Source organism: Cricetulus griseus, chromosome 7 (genome assembly GCF_003668045.3).
Source record: "Cricetulus griseus strain 17A/GY chromosome 7, alternate assembly CriGri-PICRH-1.0, whole genome shotgun sequence".
Lineage (NCBI taxonomy): Eukaryota > Metazoa > Chordata > Mammalia > Rodentia > Cricetidae > Cricetulus > Cricetulus griseus.
The window spans coordinates 29,065,722-29,088,973 of record NC_048600.1 but is presented as its reverse complement, the minus strand read 5'-3'; the positions used below and the strand labels follow the sequence as shown (position 1 = coordinate 29,088,973).

Below are 23,252 nucleotides of genomic sequence, written 5' to 3'. Positions count from 1 at the left end.
GCAAACTGCATGAGGCTTTATTGTTTTTTAACGAGATAACCCCATGTTAGCTCGGGTCTTTCACCCACCCACCATGGCAGATGGCTAGCAAAGACACCTTGAATCAGCTGCCGAGCAATCTTGTAGGGCAGCGTAAGGGGAGTGTCTAGGGGTACGCACAGGCTCAGGATTGGTGTGCCTCCAGGCTTGGAGGGCTTTTCCTGTGTTGATTGGCCAACTGGTTGTTATGGCCCATAGGCCCTCCCAGGGTGGTTGCTATGCTCTGCGTGTCATTGCTGTGTGCTTGTCCGTAAAGTACACCCAGAGCCGTAAATCATAGCTCCACCAGCTAACTTCTGATTGGCTATTGCCACGAGGCAGGCATCTGACCTTTTAGTGACCAAGACAAGGTCATAGTGAGCACGTGTTACTGTCATGGCTGCTGAAATGGGGGGCTGGTCCCTTCAGGCTACATGTGTTATCTTAAGGGCCTGGGGAGAAGCTGGAATGGTCTCGGTCATGCAGGTAGCTCACATCCTCTGTTCTCAACAAAAGAAGAGGTGCTTTGGGTGTCTTAGAGTCTGGCTCTTTAGGGCCAATCCTGATGAGCCTGGATGTTATGATAGGGTACCACAGACTGGGTAAGGAAGAGTAAACATCCGTTTCTCATAGTTTCAGGTGCTAGAGAGCTGCACTATGGCAGAGAGCACCTGTCCCCTGATACTCAGTGGTTCTGATACACATTGAGGTACTGAGTGGTCAGAATCCTAAGAGGTGACCAACACAGTGAGCTCTCAGCTCAGCAACCTGGCAGTCTGGAAGTAACAGACTGTCCTGAGAATGTGAGGAGAGGCCACGAGGAGGGAGACATGGAGCAGACAGTTCTCTGCACGAAGAAAGGATGCCTGTTTGCTATAAATGGGGAGAACTTGTGGGTAGGGGTTGGTTGCCGGACTGGTTATTGAGTAAAGGGAAACCTTGCAAAATGTTTCTGAAAATTTGAACCGAGGGCACACTGGCCTGGTAGGGGCTCATCTGGTCTCGTGAGAACTGACACAGGCAGGCAAGTCCAATATTCCTCTTCAGTCTCTGGTGTTAGTACAAACTCCAGAGGTGCCACTATGCCCAGGAGACCCTTCTCTGGCTCAACACTGAAATCTGGCACCAAGACTCATTCTATGAAATGAGGCTGACAGTTTCCTCTGTCTGCTCTGTTGAAAGGGATGGTGGCCCAGAGGAATAGTACCCAGGTTTCAGCACGTTTCCCCTGCTGTCATTCTTCCCTGTGTCCACATACTGTGTATCTGGAATTTAAAAAATACTGAGAGCGGGAGTGCGACATTCACCGTAGACCTTTATCTGCCCTTCACAGGATGACTTCCTCCTGATACATTATGACAAGGGGCCTTGTCGCAACAAGTTGGGCCACTCCCGGGCATCAGTGATCTGGCATCGGACACAGGTAAGAGGCTGCTCACCTCGAATTTTGATCTCAAGAAAAGGTGTGGTGTGTGTGTGTGTGTGTGTGTGTGTGGGTGTGTGTGTGTGTGTTCTAGAAGACTTTCTAGTAATGTTGATGGCCCTGGCCCAGTGTTCGAACATGTGCACATTTGGTGTCTAGCATCAGACTTGTTACTTGCATTTTAATCGTGACTTTGGTCATGACCAGACAGACCTGCCTGGTGACCATAGTGTTACTTTTGGTCCTTGATGATGAGCTGCCTCAAGCTGTCCTGAGAGAGGCAAGCAAGTTGCTAACAGAAAAGGATGAGGGGGAAGTAATGGAACATCTCTGCTGCCTGCAGAGCCTCTAAATGGCTCTTGGGTCAGCTGATTCAGCAATGTTGAATTAAATATTAAGTGGTATTTGTCACCTGTGTACCAGCCACCTCTGTAAGGCATTCTTCTATGGAACTTACCTTCTGTTAGGTGCAAAGGGTAGAGATGAACTGGCAGACTCACCATGACATACAGCAGCTGTGAATGAGGGGTAGGGAAGGGGTCTTAGATGACATGGGTGGGAAGGTTCCTTGTGTGTTAGCGCTATTTTGAGTGTCAAGGAGTAGACCCATGAGGGACAAAGGAGAGAGGACAGCTCAGGTGAGGTGCTTGGATTGTGGAAGGATGGATCCATGTGGATAGTGAGACAGGGGTATGGGGTTAGTCTGGGATTTTAGCAAGGCCACATTTCCACAGGCTTTGTGGGACCTAGCAGACATGGATTTTATTTACACTGAAATTGGGAACTACAAAGTGGTCAGGAGAGTGGAGTTTGCAATACTCCCTAGTTGCCATGGAAGGAGCTTCTTTCCCAGGAGTCCTCTGAGGTCACTGTGCCAGTCCATCAAAAGACAGAGATCCACTCTCTAGACACTAGCCTAGAGTTGAGAGTGGGTCTAACTGTAACTATGCTTTCTGGCACTCTTATCTAGCTTCTGTATGATGGGCTTCCTGTGCTCCCTTTCTCATACAGGCCATGAGAAAGGGAGCACAGGATATCAGAAATTAGACCTAGATTGAAATAGACCAAGAGTAGTGTGCAAGCCAGGGCTCAAGTATAGGGAAGGTCGCCTCAACAGTGACCTGAGTGTATGACGGAGCAAAAGCAAAGGGCAGACATGTGGCTGTCCATGAGGGAGACTGTGTCCACGGAAGGCCTGTGCCTCATACCTTGTGCATTTCCAGCAAGGCTGAACCCTGTGTTAGGTCCCTGTAGCTTTCAGTTTTATCCAAACCAAAAATACCACAGAGTGCCCATGACTGTGGTGTTATCTTTCTTGCACAAATAAAGCCTGTCTGGGGGTCAGAGAATGGAGCTAACCATAGAGGTCTGGAGGTCTGTAGAGACAGACAGGAAGTCACATAATTGGACAGAAACAGGATATAAGCAGGGAGAAAACAGGAAATCACTCTCTTCTCTGCTGAGATGCTTAGGAGGTAAGGTGTGCTGTGGCTTGCTCCTTTTCTCTGATCTCTTGGCATTTCCCTCCATATCTGACTCCGGCCTTTTATTATCTAGACCAATTAAGACCTCCTTTTACGCATGACCCCCAAAGATCCCTTTATTCTTGTGGTCTGTCTGGCTTGGAGGCTTGCCAAGAGAGGCCTTGTTTCCCTGCCAGACTTCTGATTCTGGATCCAGCCACACCTCCCCTGTTTCCTCTTAGGACAGGCTTCCTGTCTTAGCTCTTCCTCCACAGATTTGTTAATGACATTGAGAGACCAAGGCTTATCCTCATGACACTTTTATTGGGTGTTTACAGAGCACCCAGTAGTGTACGAAGGAAACCCAGGAATCTAGGCTAGACTAAGTAAGGGCCTGGAGCCACATCTTTCCTTGTGTTTATGGGCTTGGCATAAAACCTCCTATGCTCTCCTGCACCTGCATAGCCTTGCTCTTCATTAGCACTGAATGTCTGCTTCCTGCCCATGCTCGGCTCTGCGATTCCACTTGCACTCTGTACAGCCCATTTAGATCCTTATGTCTGAATATGTGATGTCACCTCCCATTGCTCAGGAATAGGCTTTAACTCCCATTATGTCGGTTGCTCTCACATCCCCTCTGGATGTTGCCTCTGTCTTGCCTCTCTTCATACATCACCCTATCCGCAATGCAAGAGTTTGTTCATCCATGTAACCTCAATGCTTCAGAAGTGGTCCTCAGATGAAGTGAAGGGTGGACCTTAGTGTTGCATCATGGCCTTGTCCCCATTCTTCTTCCTTCAGCTGCTTTCCGGATGTGTAGCTTATTTGAGATAGGGTAGTCACAATCTTTGTCCTGGCCCTTCAGGGTCTGACAGGAGGTAGAAATAATGAGCTTGTGGGTTCCCACCCAGAGGATGACTGAACACCTGGGTGTGGCCACAGTGGTGACATTTCTTGAGCTTCTGATGAAGAGACAGACAAGCTCCAGTGATGGAAGCAGTTGGGATGGGGAGAGTAGCGCCTAGTGACAGGTGTGGTGTGAAATATGACATGTACACAGTGGCTGGAGGGGACGTCAAGAGGCCCCCACACTCCTATGCCCACCTTTCAGAAATATGTCTACGAAAGAGATAGCTTCTATTTCCTCTGCCTGATTTCACTGCTCTTCAAGTCCTGCCTGCTACTGTCCTTCTAGCTTGCTGGTGTATTTCTGGCCACTGGCTGCTGCATTGCTGGCCACTTGCTGCTGCATTGCTGGCCACTGGCTGCTACATTGCTGGTCAGTTGCTGCTGCATTACTGGCTACTTGCTGCTGCCTTGGTGCCCACTGGCTGCTGCATTGCTGGTCACACCTTCCCATTTGCAAAACTTTGAATGAAATCCAGCAACCCTGAAAATTCTAATGTTGCCTGTTCACAGGCTAGAATCGGGGGTTCTCATAATATTGCAAGGCAGTGTGAGAACTGGAAGCAGGGACACAACCTGTTGATAATCTAGACTAGAAGGCCACAATGAAGCATAATGAGACAGGGTGGGGGTTGCTATATAAGACCATGTATCCTGAAGGCTTCAACTTGTAACAACAACAACAACAAAACCCACTTTAAAGAAGGAGAAAGCATGGGCAGAGACTCAATGTGATGGATCAACACCACTATGCATTTGGGTGGATCTAACAGTAATTGGATCAGATATGAACTGGGAAAGGAGACAGTGGGTGCTATGGGATGGGCTAAGGCTGACACTGGGAACCCACAAGTTTTAGAGCCCCAGAATAAAATGCTGCAGGGGAGTCTAACTTAAAGATCCTCCATATCTCATTTAGCATCAACCCCCACCTCTACAAAGCAGGAAGCACCAGGCTGGAAGCCTGGCAACAGCCTGATGCCCTCTCCTGCCCCTCTCCCACTCACATCCCTTCCATCTGTCTGCCCGAGTCCTGTCTCTTGCACTCAGTATCTCCAAAGCACCCAGCCCATAACACATCTTAAGCCAGGCTTTTGACTTTGATTTGACAGCACCCATAGGTAGACACATGTGACAGACACCCTGCTATGCTGACAGGCATCTGGACACACACTGTCTGTTTCTATATCAACTGAAGTCCTGACAGTGGCCCACCAACCCTGCAAACAGGCCAGGTGGACCTTACCATTGCCACAGATGGGGCCACTGCTGATAACTTCGTGAGAGTTGGGATTCCAGGAATGTGTCTGTCTGTGGCTCAGGGTCTTGTTCAACTCAGACCTCCATGGCAGCCATGATTGACCTCCAGTCTAGCATAATGTGACCACAGTGTTTGAGGGTGTTGTCCTTGGTGTAAAATATGTTGATATTGTGGGTTCCTGCTTCCTTACACTTCTTTGTTATAAAGTTTGGTAGCATTGTTCTTGCAGATTTGGGGGACTCTGCTCCTTGGAAACATTACAGCTAGCTTTTTTATCAGTTTTCTAAGCATAAAGTATAGCATAAAGTACTATATTTTACTTAGCACCCCCCCTTATCAAATGCTCCATTCTAACACAACTGCATGCTATGAATGAAAATAAAAATCCCTTATTTTGTCAAGGCTTTACACAATTTACCTTGTCTTAAGATTATACTCGTGCACACACACACACACACATACACACACACACACACACACACACACTCACACTCACACATAATGCACACATCTATTCTGGTTGACAAGGTCTTCTGCAGAGATAAACAGGAGTAGAAGGTGGTGGTATCTGTGTTGGTTCTGGTGCTAACTGCACAGAAAGACATCTTATGAGCTATAAGTTGAGTCCCCATTGATGATGATATTGGGATCAGAACCTGAACGATCAGAGGAGTGGCAGAGAAGTGCCTGGTGACCTCCTATCTCTGTTGTTCCTCCATCCAAAAGGATGAAGACCTCTCTAAGCCCCACCATGCTACTTCCTGTGTCTATCTGTCCTCAGTCCCTCAGTCCTCCAAGACCTCTATGGTTAATTTTGGTCAGCTAGTTCTAGCCCCACCCTCTGATTCAAAACAAACTTTATTGTCAGTCTCAGGTGCAACAGAATGCAATCAAAATATCGCAGATCAATGATCACTGAGTGAAATGTTTTTGTTTTTGTGTCACTCACTTTTGTGTTTCTTTTCTCCTTCTGGTGATGTCAGCATCCCCTCCATACCCAATGGGCAGTGGCTTGGTAGGTCAGCTTACTAAACAGCATGCAAATACAGACAAGGCAGGCAAGGAGCAGAGATGAGATGGAGCCTTATTGGCAAGAATGTGAGCATGCACTCATGGGTTTGATTGTGGAGGATGGGGCTCCTTTAAGGCTGGCAGTCACCTACTGCTGCTCCACTGGGATTACCAGGAGTTCCAGATGACTCCAGGTGACCTCACTATGCTTTCGTGGCCTCAAATATCAATATGCATGCGACTTTTTAAAAATATATTTTTAAACATTTGCATGTGTGTGTCCGTATGTGTGTGTATGCAGCTGAGTGCAGAGATAAAAAGAAAGCGTCAGATCCCCTAGAGCTGGAATTACAGGCATTTGTTTGTGGCCCGCTCAACACCCTTGCTGGGAACCCAACTCAGGGCTTCTATAAAGGCAGTGTGCAGTCCTAAGTGCTGAACCTTCTCCCCAGCCCTACAGTCTTCACATGATTTTAACAAATCACCTGACCTGCTCGGTGCCATCCTATCACCAATATTATGCTTATCAAATGAGCATCCATCCTGGCTGAGGCTCAGCGTCCTCACCACCTCATTTATCACTGCAGTGTGATGTCTTCTATCAAATGTGATCTTATTTATAAATGTGGGTGTGTACATGCTTGCATGCACTGTGGTGTACTATATGTGTATGGTTTATTTCCAGGAAAAGTCCCAGTGAAGGAAATCTTTCCTTTACGAATGTTCTCTAAGGTCCACTCTATAGTGGACCTTAGAGATCATTTATTAATTGCAAAGTTGAGAAAACAGACTTGGGGAAATCTTATATTTATCATCTTTAGCACTAGGTGGCAGTCTAACTCCACATTCAGCTTTCAGAAGGAAGCCTGGGGTTGATCTAAGTAAGGCTAGGGAAAAAGAACTGTGTTCATTTGAAACAGCCCCACTGCCTGGTATAAATATCAGCAGGTCTTCAGTTGCCAGTTATACCTAGAGAGGGGGTGGCACACACTTTTAATCCCAGAGTTGGGGAGGCAGAAGCAGGTAGATCTCTGTGAGTTCAAGGACAGCCTGGTCTACAGAGAGAGTTCCAGGACAGCTAGGGCTACACAAAAACCCTGTCTCAAAAAGCAAAATAATAATAATAATAACATATAACAGTCCATGTTAGTCTTTAAACTCCAGAAAGGCAAGGGTAGCTCAGTAGAATGAATGTCTAATGTCTCTGTCATTCTTGTTCCTTCATTTGAGGGATCTTGTCCTAGCCCTCTTACACACTAAAACATCTGGGCATCTTTGTCATCTCAGCCATTTTCTGTCCTCTAGCAAAGGCAGGCCTCTGTTTCTTCGGTGACCTTTACCTGGAATTTAACCCACTTCCTGTGAGGTGTATTAGCCTTTGATGAAATCTTAGTCTTTCCATTAGACAGTGTTCTCCTGGGGTGTCCAGATCTCAGGTGTGTTTGTATTTGTATTAGCTAGCCATGGTCTAACTAATAATGGTTGCTCAGGAGAAATCAGTAATTGGCTGAATGCATAGAAAAATGGACTGGGGTGGGTTCGTGAAGGGAGAAGAGAAAGGAAGGGAGGGAGAGCAATGAAAAAGGAATATAAGTAGATGAACCAATGGTTGGTTGGATAGAGAGGGGGTACATGGGTGATTGTTAAAGAATTAGATAGTCGAATGAGCGTTGGTGGTGGATGGATACATGCATGGCTCCGTGGATGGTTGGATGGGTAAGTGGGTGAATGAAGGCATAGATCATGGGAAGCTGAATAGATGAATGCATACGATGGATAGTTATGTGGGTGGGTGAACTGTATGGTGGGCCTATGGGTGGATAGATAGATGCATGATTGGAAGTATGGATGGGATGGTGGGTGGTGGTGTGGTTTAAACTTCGGCTGTGGAACCTACAAAACAGTCCTCCTCACCTTTGCTCTCTGTTTCCCTTCAAGGTGGTGGGAATTTTTGCTGGATTTGGGCTCCTGCTCTTAGTGGCGTCCCCTTTCTTGCTCCTGGCCACACCCTTTGTCCTTTGCTGCAAATGTAAGTGCAGTAAAGGGGACGATGACCCACTACCCACCTAGAGGACGGCGTGATGCTGGAACAGACCCCTGCCTCGGGACGTGTGGCTCCCCTACCCCTCACCAACCTCTTTCTCTCTCTAAGCATGTTTCTTGCCTTATGTGCCCCATTGAGCTGCAGAGATTTCAGGGACGACCCCGGCGCGTGGGCAGAGGCCTCGGGGTGTGGCCTCTGGGGTGTGGGGGAGGAGTGGCACAAGTGGGCGGGGCACATCCCACAGAGTCCTTCTGTGTCTGCAGAGCTGGCCTGAGGTGGCATCAGCTGCACCTGAGGCAGTTTTATCCCCCTGGCCATAGACTGGAAATGTGCCATGGGAGCTTACGAGACCCACTCAGACAAAGGGATACCTTGGCTTCAAGATGGCACTGCGTTGTCAGGAGAAGTCTTCGAGAATTAGGACTCTTCTTCAGCCAGCACCTGATTATCTGACTTGAGAAAATCTCTCTGTGACAACTGTTTTTACTCCTAAAGGCATTTAGTAAAATCCTTTTTAGAAGGCTTTTTTTTTTCTTTCTGTCAACTGAAAATAGTGAAAATCAACAAGGTGCGTATAAACCATCCTATGCCTTTTTCGAAATGTGTATTTTATGAAGTTATAGACAAATGACTTTTCTGGCCTGATCGTTTTGTTTTTCCAGAAGCTACAGAAAGCCTTATGTACACTTTGTGTTCTTCTTGGAACCTGCTGTAATTACTTTTTGAATGCCGTGAGCTGTGTACTGTTACTCACATGGGCCCCTGTTGTTGCATTTCTTTGAAAATTCTGACATATTTAAGGGGTTATCTCTGGCTTTACATCACTCCCCTCTGTCCCTCTTCCCCCTTCTCCAGTTCAGCTTACAGAGCCCATTCCTTCTGTCCCCCTTCTCCCAGGTGGCAGCAAATGACTTTGAATATCTTCAAACCACATGCTTTATACTCTGAGCTAGTTTTACTCCCAAAGACTCTGCTTTGACTCCTTGCCCTACCTTTCAGGTAGGCGGAGAGGAGAGTTCAGTCATCATCCCTGGGGAACTCTTGGAAGTTGGGTGGGAACTCTCTGAAGTCTTTGCATTGTTCAAATGCTTTGGGTAATTTGAAAAATCATGTGACTCACGGGACACAGCCCTAACTCTGTAGTTAACCGGTTTGTTCTTGCTGGGGGTGGGGGGAGTAGGAGAGAAAGGATGAAAGGAAGGAAGGAGGGAGGGAAGGACCCTCTGTGTCACTTAACTATGCTGCCGTGGGGGAGTTTGTGAATTGGTCTTTTCTGGGGGCTGTGTGTTTCCATGTCAACAAAGCTCAAGATAATAAGACACGCGTACTCCATCAATCGACTCTGAAAATGGGAGAGAGTGATTTCCTTTAGAATTGACTTTCAGAGCCCAATCTTCCCAGGAGCAGGGTGGAGGTGTACAGGTTTGCAGGAGGGAGGTGGTCTGAAGGCTTACTTAAGCATCCTACAAAGGAAGGAGTAAAGCAAACCCAGAGTTCTGTCATCTCAGCCATTGTCTTTGTGTGACTCTGCATTTATGGGTCAATGTCAAATCCTAGCAGACACTGCCTGCCCAGAAATGACTCCATTTTCTTCATTTTCAATTGACAGTGAAGGAGGTAAGACAACCACTGACTTCTCACTGTCTGGTATTGATTTTCTTTATTAAGCTAAAGCCATTTAGAAGCTCAGTCCATATCAAAACCATACTCACAAAGTCCTCAGGGGGCGGGGGCAGGGATTGAAATTTAAAAGTTCACTTGTCAGTGTGACCTCTGAGACCTTCATTTGGGGTGAAGCCTGGCCTTGAGCCTCTGTGGTTGGAAACATGGGGAAAACACAGCTTTTCTGGAAAGGAACTCCAAGCCCACAATTTGTATGTGAAACCATTTGACCACTACCCTTTAAAATGCCCATCAGAGGTGACAGCCAGCCTGAGCCCTGGTTCCAGGGATGCATAACAGGCAGACTTTATGCCACCACCATCTTTCCCACTTTGCCTTGATTGCTGCTGTCTATTTCACTGCTCAGTGGCATTCGTCCTTGTCTTTACAGTGGGAGTGACAGCCTTCTGGGAGGCTGTGTTCCCAGACTGCAGCTCAGGCTCCCTTATTGAAGATGGAGACTTTTGAAGGTCCACACCCCTCTGTAAGCCTTACCTATTCACACCTCAACCTACAGCAATCTTCCCAAGCACGCACACGACTGGACACAGGCAGGAACCACAGAGATGCTGGAGCCAACCAGGTGTGAACAGAGTATCCATGTCCACCCAGAGCCTTTGTGTCAAGCACACTTTACTCAGTTGGATTTGGTAATAAAAAACTAACTTATCCCTTCCCTCTAGAAACACCAGCAAGATCACACCAAAATATATAAACTTGCATTGTTCCCTGTGGGAGCCCTTTTAGTAGAGACCACCACACCCCTTTATTATGGGCATCCAGCTTGAACTGTGTATGGTGTGAAATGCACATAGAACAGTGTAGATGGTCCCCAGAATGCAACTGGTCTTGCTGTCACCAGTCCCGAGTAGACTAAAGTGCTCTGTGGTCAATAGTAGCACTATTTCTGTTGCTCAGTGTGGTTTGTCAGAACTGAAAATGAAGTTCCCCGAGACAGGCCGTGTTCCTGACTTGTGATTGTTCAGTCCTTGGCTTGTGGAAGAGACTCTTGGTGACAGGCTGTGGGGCTGTCTAGTAGGGTCCACTGAAGGCCTGATATCCTGTAGGTTATCTGAGGCTATTGTGTGGCTGACCATGCCACACTCTTACTGGGTGTGCTTATCCTTGACAAGCTCAGTGCTGCAGCCTATGGCTTCATATACTCACCAGGGTAATACCTTCAGAGGTGAAGTCACCATAGGTGTACATGGAGGACAGGGAGTCATCTCCTTGTGGGGTCAGAGATTTGGATCCCATGAGTTGTGGCCCGCCTCACCACCTGTGATTAGCTCAGACTGCAGAACCAACGCCTTTCTCACATTGGTACCTATCTTGAGGAGAATGAATCTTCTTTCTCTACAGCGTATTGTTCCTTTAAACGTTAGGTGTGAGATCCTGGCCAGGTTCCCCATTAAACACAACCCCCGGGGAGGAAGGATCTCAACCTTGAACATCTGACTTCCAGATGAACTTATCTTTTCCACTGGAGTTAGAAAAGGGAAAGATTATCTTATGAATTATAAGTGTTTCCCTTGGTCACCTTTAAAAATTAGAGGATTGGAGAGAACAAGGGAGGGCTTATTTTATATACTTCCCAGATTCCCACAGATTAATAAACATGCCTGTGAATATGTATATGTAGATCACAATGAAATCACCAAGGGAAACCATTTTGCATGTGTACAATTTCGAGAAGGTTTCCTTAAAAAAAAAAAAAAATACCAAAGCTTGTTGCTCCCTCACAATGAACCCAAAACCCTTATGAAGTTCAATGAGGTAAAGAGATTGTGACTGGCTGTTGCCAAAAACTCAATTAGGAGGGAAGGGCTTATGTTCAGATATTTGCTGATGCCCTGTGACTAGGAAAACTCCATGGTCTCCAGTCCTCCTGACTTGTATAATCCTGTCTTCCAAGATCCCAGGGCCCTCCAATTAGGTGTAGCTGTGTGCCATGTGCCTGACTTTTTTTTTTTTTTTAATACTTTGCTGACTTTGCCTCTGGTGTATTTTAATCTTGTATTTTAAAAAAAAACAACATGCATGTGTCAGTGATGTGCACGTGCACATGTATACATTCTGTATTTGACGACTGGTGGTAAGACCAAACAAAAAGAGAGAGAGAGAGAGAGAGAGAGAGAGAGAGAGAGAGAGAGAGAGAGAGAGAGAGAGAGAGAATTGCATTTGTGGTTTTGAAATGTGAGTACACTTTGTACCACTAACACTGTGATGTTTAAGAGCTGTGTGAATGCCTTTTCATGTTGTGATTTGTACTTTAGTGTCCTATGGAAACACTCGGTTTATAATTTCAATACATATTTTAAATGTACTGTGTCTTATGTAGTCTGTCTCCCCTTTCAAAGGGATTCCTTTTTAAAGATATTTTGGCTGGAATACAGGTGAATTTTTGTAAATCCTGCCTGGCTCCATCTTTTGTAGCTGCTTCATTGACTGGCTGGAAGACTGGATGATGAGTATGGCTGGAGGTGGGAGGGGTAGAGGGAGAGGCAAGAACGGGAGAGAGGGGTTCTTGCCACTTGGAACACAGCATCTGTATTCTGGGACTGTGTTCATCACCATGACAACATACCCTGACAGAAACCACTTAAGGACTTATTTTGGCTCATGGTTGGAGAGGATGCCAATCCAGTCCATTACAGTGGAGAATGGAGGGCACAGTCTGTGACAATGTGAGTATGTGGCTGAGACTCTTTACATCTCAACCAAGTAGGAGGCACCAGAGGGAGCTGCCGGCATTCTTGATTTTCTGCCCCCTTGCCTTCATTCTTGGGTCTCAGCTGTGTCAGGATTTCTCAGTGCTGTAACAAAATTCCCAACAAAAGAAATGGGGTGGGGAAGGATTTCTTTTAACTCATTTGGGGGCATGGCAACAGGACATGGGGCAGCTGGTCACATGACATCCACCCACAGTCAGCAAGTGGGGTTGGGGTGGGAAAAGAGGGGGGGGGCAAATGCTGATGCTCATCTTGTTTTGTCCAAAATTTTGGCTCATGCCCCATCTGTGAGATGGCATTGCCCACGTTCCAGGTGAATCCTCCCTTTTCAGTTAAATCCTGATAGAAACACCCTCATAGATACACCCAGAGGTCTGTTTCCATGGTAATTCAATGAATATTGACCATCAACACCAGCCTAGGAGATCACGTCTCCCACATAGAGCCTTTTCCCTTAGTCTGTGGAAATGTCTTCATAGACTCACTCAAAGGTGTGCTTTTGATCCTAATGACGGCGGTGTTTCTTGATTCACAAGTTGACAACAGAGATAAACAATTACAGACTCTGTAGTGGATGGGAAGTCCAGATGCAAGTGTCTTGGAACCTTCCGAGGGTGGTACTGAAGAATCATGCGTAATCTCTTTGCTTCCTCTTGGTGCTAGTATCTGGCAGCCCTTGGTCATCTCCAGCGTGGACATATATCACCATATTCTGCCTCCATCTTTCATGTGCTGTCTCCCGCCCCCCACCCCAGCCTGTGACCAACATTTATGGCCACACTGAAAATCTCAACTTTATCATCAGAGAGACCCTGTTTGCTGATAAGGTCACACACTCATGGGGTTCCTGGAGTCCATCTTTTGACGTGTCTTAGGGGAATGTAATTCTTCCTGTAACTGGCAGCATGGCACACAGAATACTGCACCAGCAAGTTGCATCAGGAGTTCATTGAACAAGGCTGGTGGACTAATGAGCTTCTGGGACCACTTATCTTTGTCCCATAACACTAGGCTAGAGACACATGTCTCTAGCCCCTGTGTCTAGCCTTAACTTAGGTGCAGAGGATCTGAACTCCAGTCTTCACAATTGTACAATGGGCACTTAACATACTGAACCATATCTCCAGCCCCCCTTCTGTTTACAGCAGATGGGGAACTCCAGGTTAGGCTGGTGGACTCCCTCCAGAGAGAGACTCTGGGGATTTGGCTTGCAGAGTCCACCCAGCATACAGATCCTCAGTCGTAACCCATCTGAGATCCACAAAAGGACAAAAGCCCAATTGTGCTTTGCTATTTGAGGAGAACCTTTCAGGGCTGAGAGAACGCTGTTGCCCAGAGCAGAATGCACTCCTCTGCAGAACTCCTAAGCCATTGTCAGTGCACAATGGATGGTAAATAATCACCGAATGTTTTTATTAACGACAAAGGAGCAATCAGAGCCGTAGTGAAACTTGCAGATGAGACTAAACTGGGAGTTGTAACAAATACCAATTAGGAGACAGAGACAATGAAAAGAGACCCGATCCCCACCCCCCACCCCCGCCCCAGAGAGAAAGTTACAACAAAGCAAGTTTCCGTTTTGCAAAATAACCACAAATGCACCTGCAGAGGATGCATTCTGTGGGGAAAGCCCAGACAGTCCCAGACACAGCATTTCTAAGATAGGCACTAGTCAACAGTGTGACTGATAAAGTCAAAAGCGGGGTGTCACCCCCGTGTTCCTCATTTGAAGAATCAATACACTGAAGCCACCTCATTGGGGCGCACTTTGGAAGCTATGCCCAACTTTCTTACTGTTCAGGTCCTCTCCTGTTTCTTGTGGGTGCACCATAGGCTTCCTGGATTGCCTTGCATCTCCCCGCCTCTGTGTCTTGGATCTTCCCAAATGCTCTTCTGCTGCTGCTGAAAGCCCTTGAAGACCCCTTATGAACTTGTGTAATTGAATCCCGTTCTTCCCTTCCAAATAGGCCCACTCACCCACTTACTGTTCAGTGTGACCTGCAGCCCATGGGGGAAGGACAAATGAAGTGGGAAGCAGTGTCTGACCCATAGGAGGAACAGGAGGGCAGGGTGGGGGCTACATCTTTGGCTCACCCTAATACTTTGTCTGGCCTCTGTGCTATTGTCCCCCAAATATACAATAGCTTTCTATTTTCTCTTCATAGGAATTCAACTTGGGGTCTGGCAAAGCCTTGCAGAGCTCCCCCATCTCCCCCCCCCAAGTCCTCTTGCCTCATGTCTATCCTCACAGGTATAAGAAAGAAAAGCTCATGAAATGCATAAAAAAAATAGGGTTCCTGCTTTAGGTTTGGTTATGACAAGGAGGGGTGACTGGAGTGGCCACACTTACAGTAGTGGGAGCTTGCATCTAAAAGTTTATCTTGGGTACACCAAAAACCAGAACCAGCTATCACCCACTCTCACAGTGACCCACCTTCCATCCCCTAAAGGTTCTAGGCCCTCCCAGAACAACACCAGTACCTGGGACCAAGTGTTCAAGCACACCAGTGGGGTTCATTTTACATTCAAACCACAAGGGATAATGAACGTTCAGCCATTAGGGTAAAGGCTGAGGGCTCCAGCTGTGGATGTGTGAAGATGAAGTCACATCTGCACCATGGGGACTTGAGTGAAACCTTGATTCCTCATACTTGTGGAGAACTCAAATTCTGTCTGCTGACCATCCATTGACTGACCCTGAGACCTCTCTGCCAGCACTTCAACAGTCACTTGGGTTGGATGGAAGGATGAAATCTGAAGATAATCACAATATTTTCTCATAGACATCTGCCCAGGCCAAGGATTAAGCAGGGATCTATGGGTAGACATGATGCCTTCAGAGAACAGACCCAGAGCAGAGAGTGGACATTGGGAGGAGTTAAATGATGGAGGGGAAATGAGAGAACAGGAGAGGCTGAAGCAGGAGGTTTGCCATGAGTTTGAGGACAACCTGGGCTATGCAGTGAGCTCTGAGCTGGCGGGAGCTCCAGAGTAAAACCTTCTCCCCAAAGAGAAAAGAACTGGAAAGATGGAAGTGAGGAAGAAAAGAAACTTTGGATTGATTGTGTAACTGAAAGTGCTTAAAGCCCATTTCCTGCTTTACATTTTTAAATGATTTATATTTTTATTTTATATACATTGGTATTTGGCCTGTGTGTATGCCTGTGTGGGTATCTAATCCTCTGGAAGTAGAATTACAGACAGGCGTGAGCTGCCACATGGGTTCTAAGAATAGAACCCCGGTCCCCTGGAAGAGCATCCAGTGCTCTTAACCATCAAGCTATCTCTCTGACCCCTACTTCCTGCTTTTGAAGTTTTTTAAAGTCATTGTTTAGTGCTCTGAACATCCCATGCAAGAAATACTGCTATGGCTATGTTTAAGGCCTTCAGTTGCTGTCAAAAACTTGCTGACACAAGTTTTTGAAGAATTATCCATCACCTGGAAATTTCAGCCAATTAGAATATCATGACCTGACCCCTGAAATATATCCCCTCTCTTTCCTGATTCATCTTTTGTTTCTCTTCTGTTTTCTACCTCTCTTTCCCCGTAGCTTTTGAAAGTCTAGATAAAACATGACCTAACCTTAAGGACTGTAGTTGGATGACATTGGCTCTGTTTTCCCAGAAAGATGTCTAGTATTAAGTACTCCAGAGACAGCTGTCTCTAGTGGATAAAAACCTCCAAAGCTGTTACCACGGCTGGCCCACAGGCTGGATGTTTGCTTTGTCACCCAAAGCTAGACTGAGACAGACTAATTTCCCAGTGTCCTCTGCATTCCTCACTCTTCATCCAGAATAAACCCATAATGAGGAGGAGGGCTAGTGAATTTTTCTGGAGCCTAAATTACTGTTTCCCATTTGGCTCCAGAGTTTCCCTCTTTCCTTCCCTGCCCACAGCAGCATCCTCCACTGTTGTCCAGACACACAGAGAGATGAAGACTTTCTCACATTCTCTTTTTACCTGGAGGAACCTTTGGCTTTCTCTAAGAGACTTAGAGAAAATTCATACACTTCAGTTGAATGTGTATGAATAGCCCATAGTAACTGCTTCTATTGTTCCTGGAAGGCTTGTATTGTGGAGAGAGCAATTAATCATATAGAGGAGATGCTCTCTGCTATATAATATTTCCCCTATCTGCTTGTCCATCACACCTGCTCACCCCTCACCAGCATCTGCTGATCCCTCCTCCTCTTCCTCTATCTCCTCCTCCTCCTCCTCCTCCTCCTCCTCCTCCTCCTCCTCCTCCTCCTCCTTCCTTCTTTCCTCTTGCCACTGCAGCACTGTGTTGGAACTTGCATGGAACTGCAGTGACTTCCAGGTGTGTCCATTTTCCTTCTAGAACTTGGTTCCCTTGTGAGCAGACGGGTCCCCTTTGGTTTCCATAGCATCTCAGCGATTGAGACACAGATGGTTTCTGAAAAGTTAGATGAAACTTGTGGGATCAACTGGAACACAAATCTGTTTCGATGACATCAGTAATTCTACTCTAGTTACCTTTGACCACCCCTACTCCCACCCATGGTCACAGGTTGAAAGAGATTGCCATCTTTTCAGACCTCACCATCCAAGCAAATGTGGTGCATGGTGCTTCCACCACGCTCCTCGAGCTTGTTCATGTCAATATTATTTTGCCTAGTTTATGCCTCTAAGTTGGTTTATGGTTGCCAGTGTCAGCACGAAACCCTGATGGGAGCTTAGCTTCCCACCAGGCTTCAGTTGAATGTGTATGAATAGCCCATAGTAACTGCTTCTATTGTTCCTGGAAGGCTTGTATTGTGGAGAGAGCAATTAATCATTTTCTGAGGAAGCCTGAGGGAGCCTAGCACACGGTGTGGTTGATGATGGCTTTTTTTCTTCCAAGATGAACAAAATAAAAACCCCAGCCAAGGTTTTCCTGAAGACGGGCTTATCTCCCGCATTGATGGGCAACATTTCCCTGCCAAGGTAGAATTCCATTACCAAACAGCAAGCTTACGAACGCAGCTGAAGGTCGGCACCCCTGCTGCCAGGATCCGTGGATGCTTGGCACAGCTAGGCACATCTGCTCCGTGGATCTCATTGGGTCCAATACTGCGGTCTACAGCTTCCTCCTGCATTTCCTTTGCTAAAGGTATCATTGTTCCCCCAAGAATAAGGAACAGTGCTAGAATTTGGGTGGTTGGTAAGAAGGAGTGCTTGACTCTTAATGCAGTGTCTACTGCGTGTGTCTGACCTACCTGCAAGGAAGTGCTTAGTATCACTTGTATCTTAAAAATGTATGTGTTTTACACATGTGAGTATTTTCCCGAATGTATATGCACCATGTGCATGCCTGCTAACCCCGGAAGCAAGAAATAGGCATTAGATCCCCCGGAACTGGGGTTACAGATGGTTGTAAGCTACCATGTAGGTACTGGGAACTGAACCTGGGTCTTCTACAAGAGCAACAAGTGCTATTAACCAGTGAGCCATCTCTCCAAGCCCATCAAATGTCCCCCATATTTAATAGAGCATATGACAGTCATTGTTTCCCATCTTACTCTGAGGTATATAAAGAGGTAGAAGAAATGTGCCAGGTAGCTACTAAGAAGTAAGGCATCACTCCAAAATTCAGTGGCTTCAGTTGATAAGCATCTTTTGTTACCCTCCGTTTAGTGAGTGCATCGATTCTCACCCTGCGGGTGGCGATGATTAGAAAACACATCCTCCCCGTAGTCTTAGGAACCCCCAACTGTAAATTTATTTGTCTTGCCACCTCATAACTGTAGTTTTGCTTCTGAGTGGTGCCTCAGTTCCTAAGACCATTGGAGATACATGTTTCCCGACTATTGTAACTGCTGGTCTAGTGGTGCCTGTAAGAGAAGGGGAAGTGAGCCTCTGAACTGGACCATTCCATGTATAGGAGAAAAACAAAAGAGGTCATTTGTGGAAATTCAATGCTGCCATGGCTAACTCAGGGAACAGCAAGAATAGCAAATGGCAGGGAAGGGCTTGCCAGTTTTAAGGAAGCAGGTTGTGTGTGTGTTGGGAGGAGGGGGGAAGCCATGCAAGCCAGAACAGCATGGGGACTTAAATAAATGTTAACGGAGAATTAGATACCCCTTTGCCATAGGTAGTTGTAGTTGTCTATGGGACAGATAAGGGAAATGACTCCTCCTGACAAACAAAAACCCATGTCACAGGTTTCTGAGGAAAGCTGATTTCGGCTTTTGTTTATCAGCTAGCAGTCCTGTTGACCAAGTTAGAGTCCAGCCTCGACTCAGCTCAGGCTGTCACTTACAACATTGTCAGTGGCTTTGCCATTTGTGGGCCCCACTTTAACCTGACAGTAACCGGGGGAGTTCTCCCCGTGAAATAGATGACTGACATGCAGGTGATCGGATTGAGCGAGTGGGGAACCTGGACCTGAGCCTCTTTGTGACCTGAGCTGTTTATGTCTCCTACCACAGGGCAACCAGGGCAGAGGTTCTAAAAAGGGCAGAGATTGGCAAGTAATTCTAGTCTTGGGCTTGTACTTCATACTTCAATTCTTCTGCTTTCTGTTGTTCTTATTGTGTCTTATTTTTGTCTTTTTGTCAAAATAAATCTCAGTACTAGTCAAGAGTTAAGGAGCAGCATGGTAGTAGTCGTAGGGTGTCTATACTTTGTATCCTCATAGAAGCTGCTATGAAGTCCTGCTGCAAAGACTGGGAAGGGAAAGAAGAGGGCCATAAATCAATTCCAGATGTATCAGAAATCAGTCACACCGATGTCTTCGGGATACCTGAGAAAAAAAAAAAAAGAAACAGAAAGGCTGTTTTCAGTCTCAACAAAGCCACTGTGTCTGTGAGAGGAAGGGCATAGAAGTCTGTAGTAGCCCAAGAATACAGACAGAAGACTGAGTTGTGTTAGGCTTGTTCACATGCTGTCTTTAAGAGGATGCAGCATGGGATGGGAAGGACTCAGACAGAAGAGGAAGGGCCAGGCATCTGTGCCTCAGCATCTCTGTTCCATGGGAACAAGAAACTGTGCTATGTTCAGTCACCTCCCCAGCTCTTCTCATCCTGCCACAGACTGAGGGCTGTTAGAGACCTACCAGTTGCCTATGCGCCCCATCAGTGAGCGCCATGGATCATGTTCCTAGCATTGCACTCTGAAGGAAGAGTGCAGGAGGAGTGAGCTGAGTGTCAGGCAGAGATAGAAGAGCTAAGAAGGCAGCAGCAGGAGGAGGTGTGCATGAGAGGGAACGGGAGGTGTGCATGGGCAAGCAGAAAGAGGTGTGTATGGGAGAGAGCAGGAGGAGGTGTGCATGGGCGGGGGGGGGGCTTTTATGAACAAGGAATAGGCTCAAGACAGAACAACACTCACTGATGGGCAAGCAGAAGAGGGGCCCAGAATTCCCAGAATTCCAGAGTGCTGGAAGATGACATCATGAGTGGAAAATTAAACACTGGGAAGGAAGTTCTGGACTCTCGTCTAATGTCACAGAGGCTGCCTCTGTGGGGCATGTGGAAAGCACCCTTTATCTCTCATGTTAAGGAATTTGTTGATGATTTTGTTAAACTCATCTTCATGGAAGAGGCTAGAAGTCAGAGACTGAGAAATGGTGGGAGACGATGGCTAAGGACACACATTATGTATTCAAATGGTTGAATGAAGAATGAATAAAGTAGATGATGCCAGAGAGGGATCAGCTTTTTTGCAGCAACAAGAATAGTAAAATGAAATAGCCCTAAATACACTATAAGTGTATGTGCTAAATAACCAGGGGCAGGAGTTTTAGGAAGAGGGGCATCTCCCACCATGACCAGAGGAGCAGATAACCCAATGGTGATGGAGCAGGAAACAGTACTAAAGGAAAGCCAAAGAGTTCCAGCCCCTGACATCTACTTCGTGGAAGCAGAGGAAAGAGGAAGATATGTGGTGTGCAAAATTATTTAAAATAATTAAATAAATAATTAAGTGAGGACAGCCAATATGCAATGATTCATGATGGCCAGCAGGTGGGGCACAAGCCCTGTGTTTCAACAGTTTCCTGGCCCTGGTTTGCTTTGTGACTGTTTTATTAGCTTGCGTTTGCTTTTTTACTTATTTGCTTTTGTTTTCTTCTTTATGGTTTGAGTCGTGGATGTTGGGTCTGTCCTCATCTATTCCATCTTACACCCATGAGTTCATTTCCAACTTTTTTGCGGGATATTTTCTCTATCCTGATCCAAGTCAAGTACCCAGCTGGAAGCCAGGGTAGGCATGGGCAGGGTAGGCCTTTTCTCTACTCGACGATTGGATACCCCGGGACTGGACAAAACTTAAGCTCCTATTACAGGGATTCTAAAGAAGCTAAGAAGGCAGCAGCAGGAGGTGTGCATGGGCGGGGGTGGGGGGGGGGCTTTATGAAGAAGGAATAGGCTCAAGACAGAACAACACTCACTGATGGGCAAGCAGAAGAGGGGCCCAGAATTCCAGAGCTCTGGAAGATGACATCATGAGTGGAAAAGTAAACACTAAGAAGGAAGTTCTGGACTCCGTCTAATGTCACAGACAATACCTCTGTGGGGCATGTGGAAAGCACCCTTTATCTCTCATGTTAAGGAATTTGTTGATGATCTTCCCAAACTCATCTTTATGGAAGAAGCTAGAAGTCAGAGACTGGTCTATGAGAAACGGTGGGAGACACATTATGTGTCTAAGGACACACATTATGTATTCAAATGGTTGAATGAAGAATGAATAAAGTGATGATGCCAGAGAAGGATCAGCTTTTTTGCAGCAACAAGAACAGTAAAATGAAATAGCCCTAAACACACTCTAAGTGTATGTGCTAAATAACCAGGGGCAGGAGTTTTAGGAAGAGGGGCATCTCCCACCATGACCTGAAGAGCAGATAACCCAATGGCTGATGGAGTAGGAAACAGTACTAAAGGAAAGCGAAAGAGTTCCAGTCCCTGACATCTACTTCGTGGAAGCAGAGGAAAGAAGAAGATATGTGGTGTGCAAGATTATTTAAAATAATTAAATAAATAATTAAGTGAGGACAGCCAATATGCAATGATTCATGATGGCCAGCAGGTGGGGCACAAGCCCTGTGTTTCAACAGTTTCCTGGCCCTGGTTTGCTTTGTGACTGTTTTATTAGCTTGTGTTTGCTTTTTTTATTCATTTGCTTTTGTTTTCTTCTTTATGGTTTGAGTCATGGACATTGGCTTTGTCCTCATCTATTCCATCTTACACTCACAAGTTCATTTCCAACTTTTTTGCAGGATATTTTCTCTATCCTGATCCAAGTAGAGGCCCTGCTAGAAGCCGGGGTGGGCATGGGCAGGGTAGGCTCTTTTTTTTCTCAACTCACCAATTGGAGATACCGTGACTGGATGAAGCTTAAGCTCATATTATGGTGGGGGGGGCTGTATTTCCTAGATGTAGCTCATTACCCAGGCAGATGGTGTCACCTGAAATAAAGAATGTATCGGGTGGGGCTGGTGATGGGACTTGGAATCCTTTGCACTCCTGAGGCCTAGGCAGGGGAAATGAAAGTTCGAAGCCAGTCTGGGCAGCTGAACAAGACCCTGAATCAAAACCAAAAGTTAAGAGGGCCGAGGCTAGAGCCCACTTTGAGTGCTTGCCTAGTGTGGATGAACATACAAACTATAAACACACACACACACACACACACACACTCACACACACACACTGTGGGGAGAGAATATACTCAGCCTGGCTTCATCTTTCTAAACAAATCAAGTAAATTTACCCAGTCAACCTTCTTGCAGAGTATCTCTCTGCAGGTCTTACAGCCAGCACCCAGTGACACAGTTTTCCCTGTGTTTTATGAGGATGTTGCCACCACCATTGCCCTGTTAGACCCTGGGTCATTCTCCATTACCTGGGCATTTTCAGTTAAGGATTCTCCACTCTTTGTCCTTTGGAACCAAGCCCAGTTTTGACAGATTTATCCTGTCCACATGTAGAATGCCATCAATTTCCTCACAGATCCAAGTTGCATGTTCTTCTCTCATTACTCTGAAAGTCAATTTCTCAATAGCGTGTCTGTTCCTTGTAGGCCCCATGCCTTCGTGAGACAGGTGAGGTTGATATATCTGTAAGACACTTTGAATGAGTGCCAGGCCATGTGCAAACCTCAGCAAGATGCGGGAGGTGGACCTGAGCTTGCAAGATGGTTGGAAACCATTGACCCCTGAATGGTCCAGTGAAACATGGGTGTTTACTCTGTTGGACAACCAGGGTCCAATGTAAGAAAGGCTAGAATTAAATGTTACTGGAAGAAGAGGGTGTGCTCTTGTAAGCCACATTACACCATGGATATTTAGATTCAGAATGGACTTTCACAGGAGCTATAGTGATGTATCCATCCCCTACATCACAATTGCTTCAGGTGGCAGCAAAGGTCACTGACATCACCATAGCCCCCATTGGCAGCATGGCCCATGTACATCAGTGCTGCCTCAGCCCAACAACTTCAGTGGTAACTGTCCAGGAACATCAGCATGGCTCCAGGATGCTATAAGACCACAGACGTCTACATGTACCTCGGATTTCAACATGACCTGAGACAGCAGACCACAGTTACCAAAGTGTCCTCCAGGGACAGCAAGCCCCATAGAGGTCTTTCGAGGAGGTCCAATCCTGAAGATGCACCATTCATCTTGGACACCTGTCATTGCTCAGAACAGGGCAGTGTGTTTAAGGGTTGAGTGGGAACGCAAGCTCCAGGATGCTGCCCACCACCATTTTGGCCCTGCTGGGCAATGACATGTTT

The 23,252-nt window shown here is 46.4% G+C and overlaps 1 protein-coding gene across 1 annotated transcript in view; it reads left to right on the top strand.

Moving 5' to 3' along the window:
• Window positions 1-8,152, top strand: part of Rnf144a (ring finger protein 144A) — a 28,210-nt gene extending 20,058 nt beyond the window's left edge. The window contains exons 6-7 of the mRNA XM_035447183.1: window positions 1,352-1,441; window positions 8,021-8,152. Of these exons, the coding sequence (XP_035303074.1) occupies window positions 1,352-1,441; window positions 8,021-8,152 (222 nt within the window). The remainder of the gene's footprint in view (window positions 1-1,351; window positions 1,442-8,020) is intronic.
• Window positions 8,153-23,252: the final 15,100 nt, after the last annotated feature.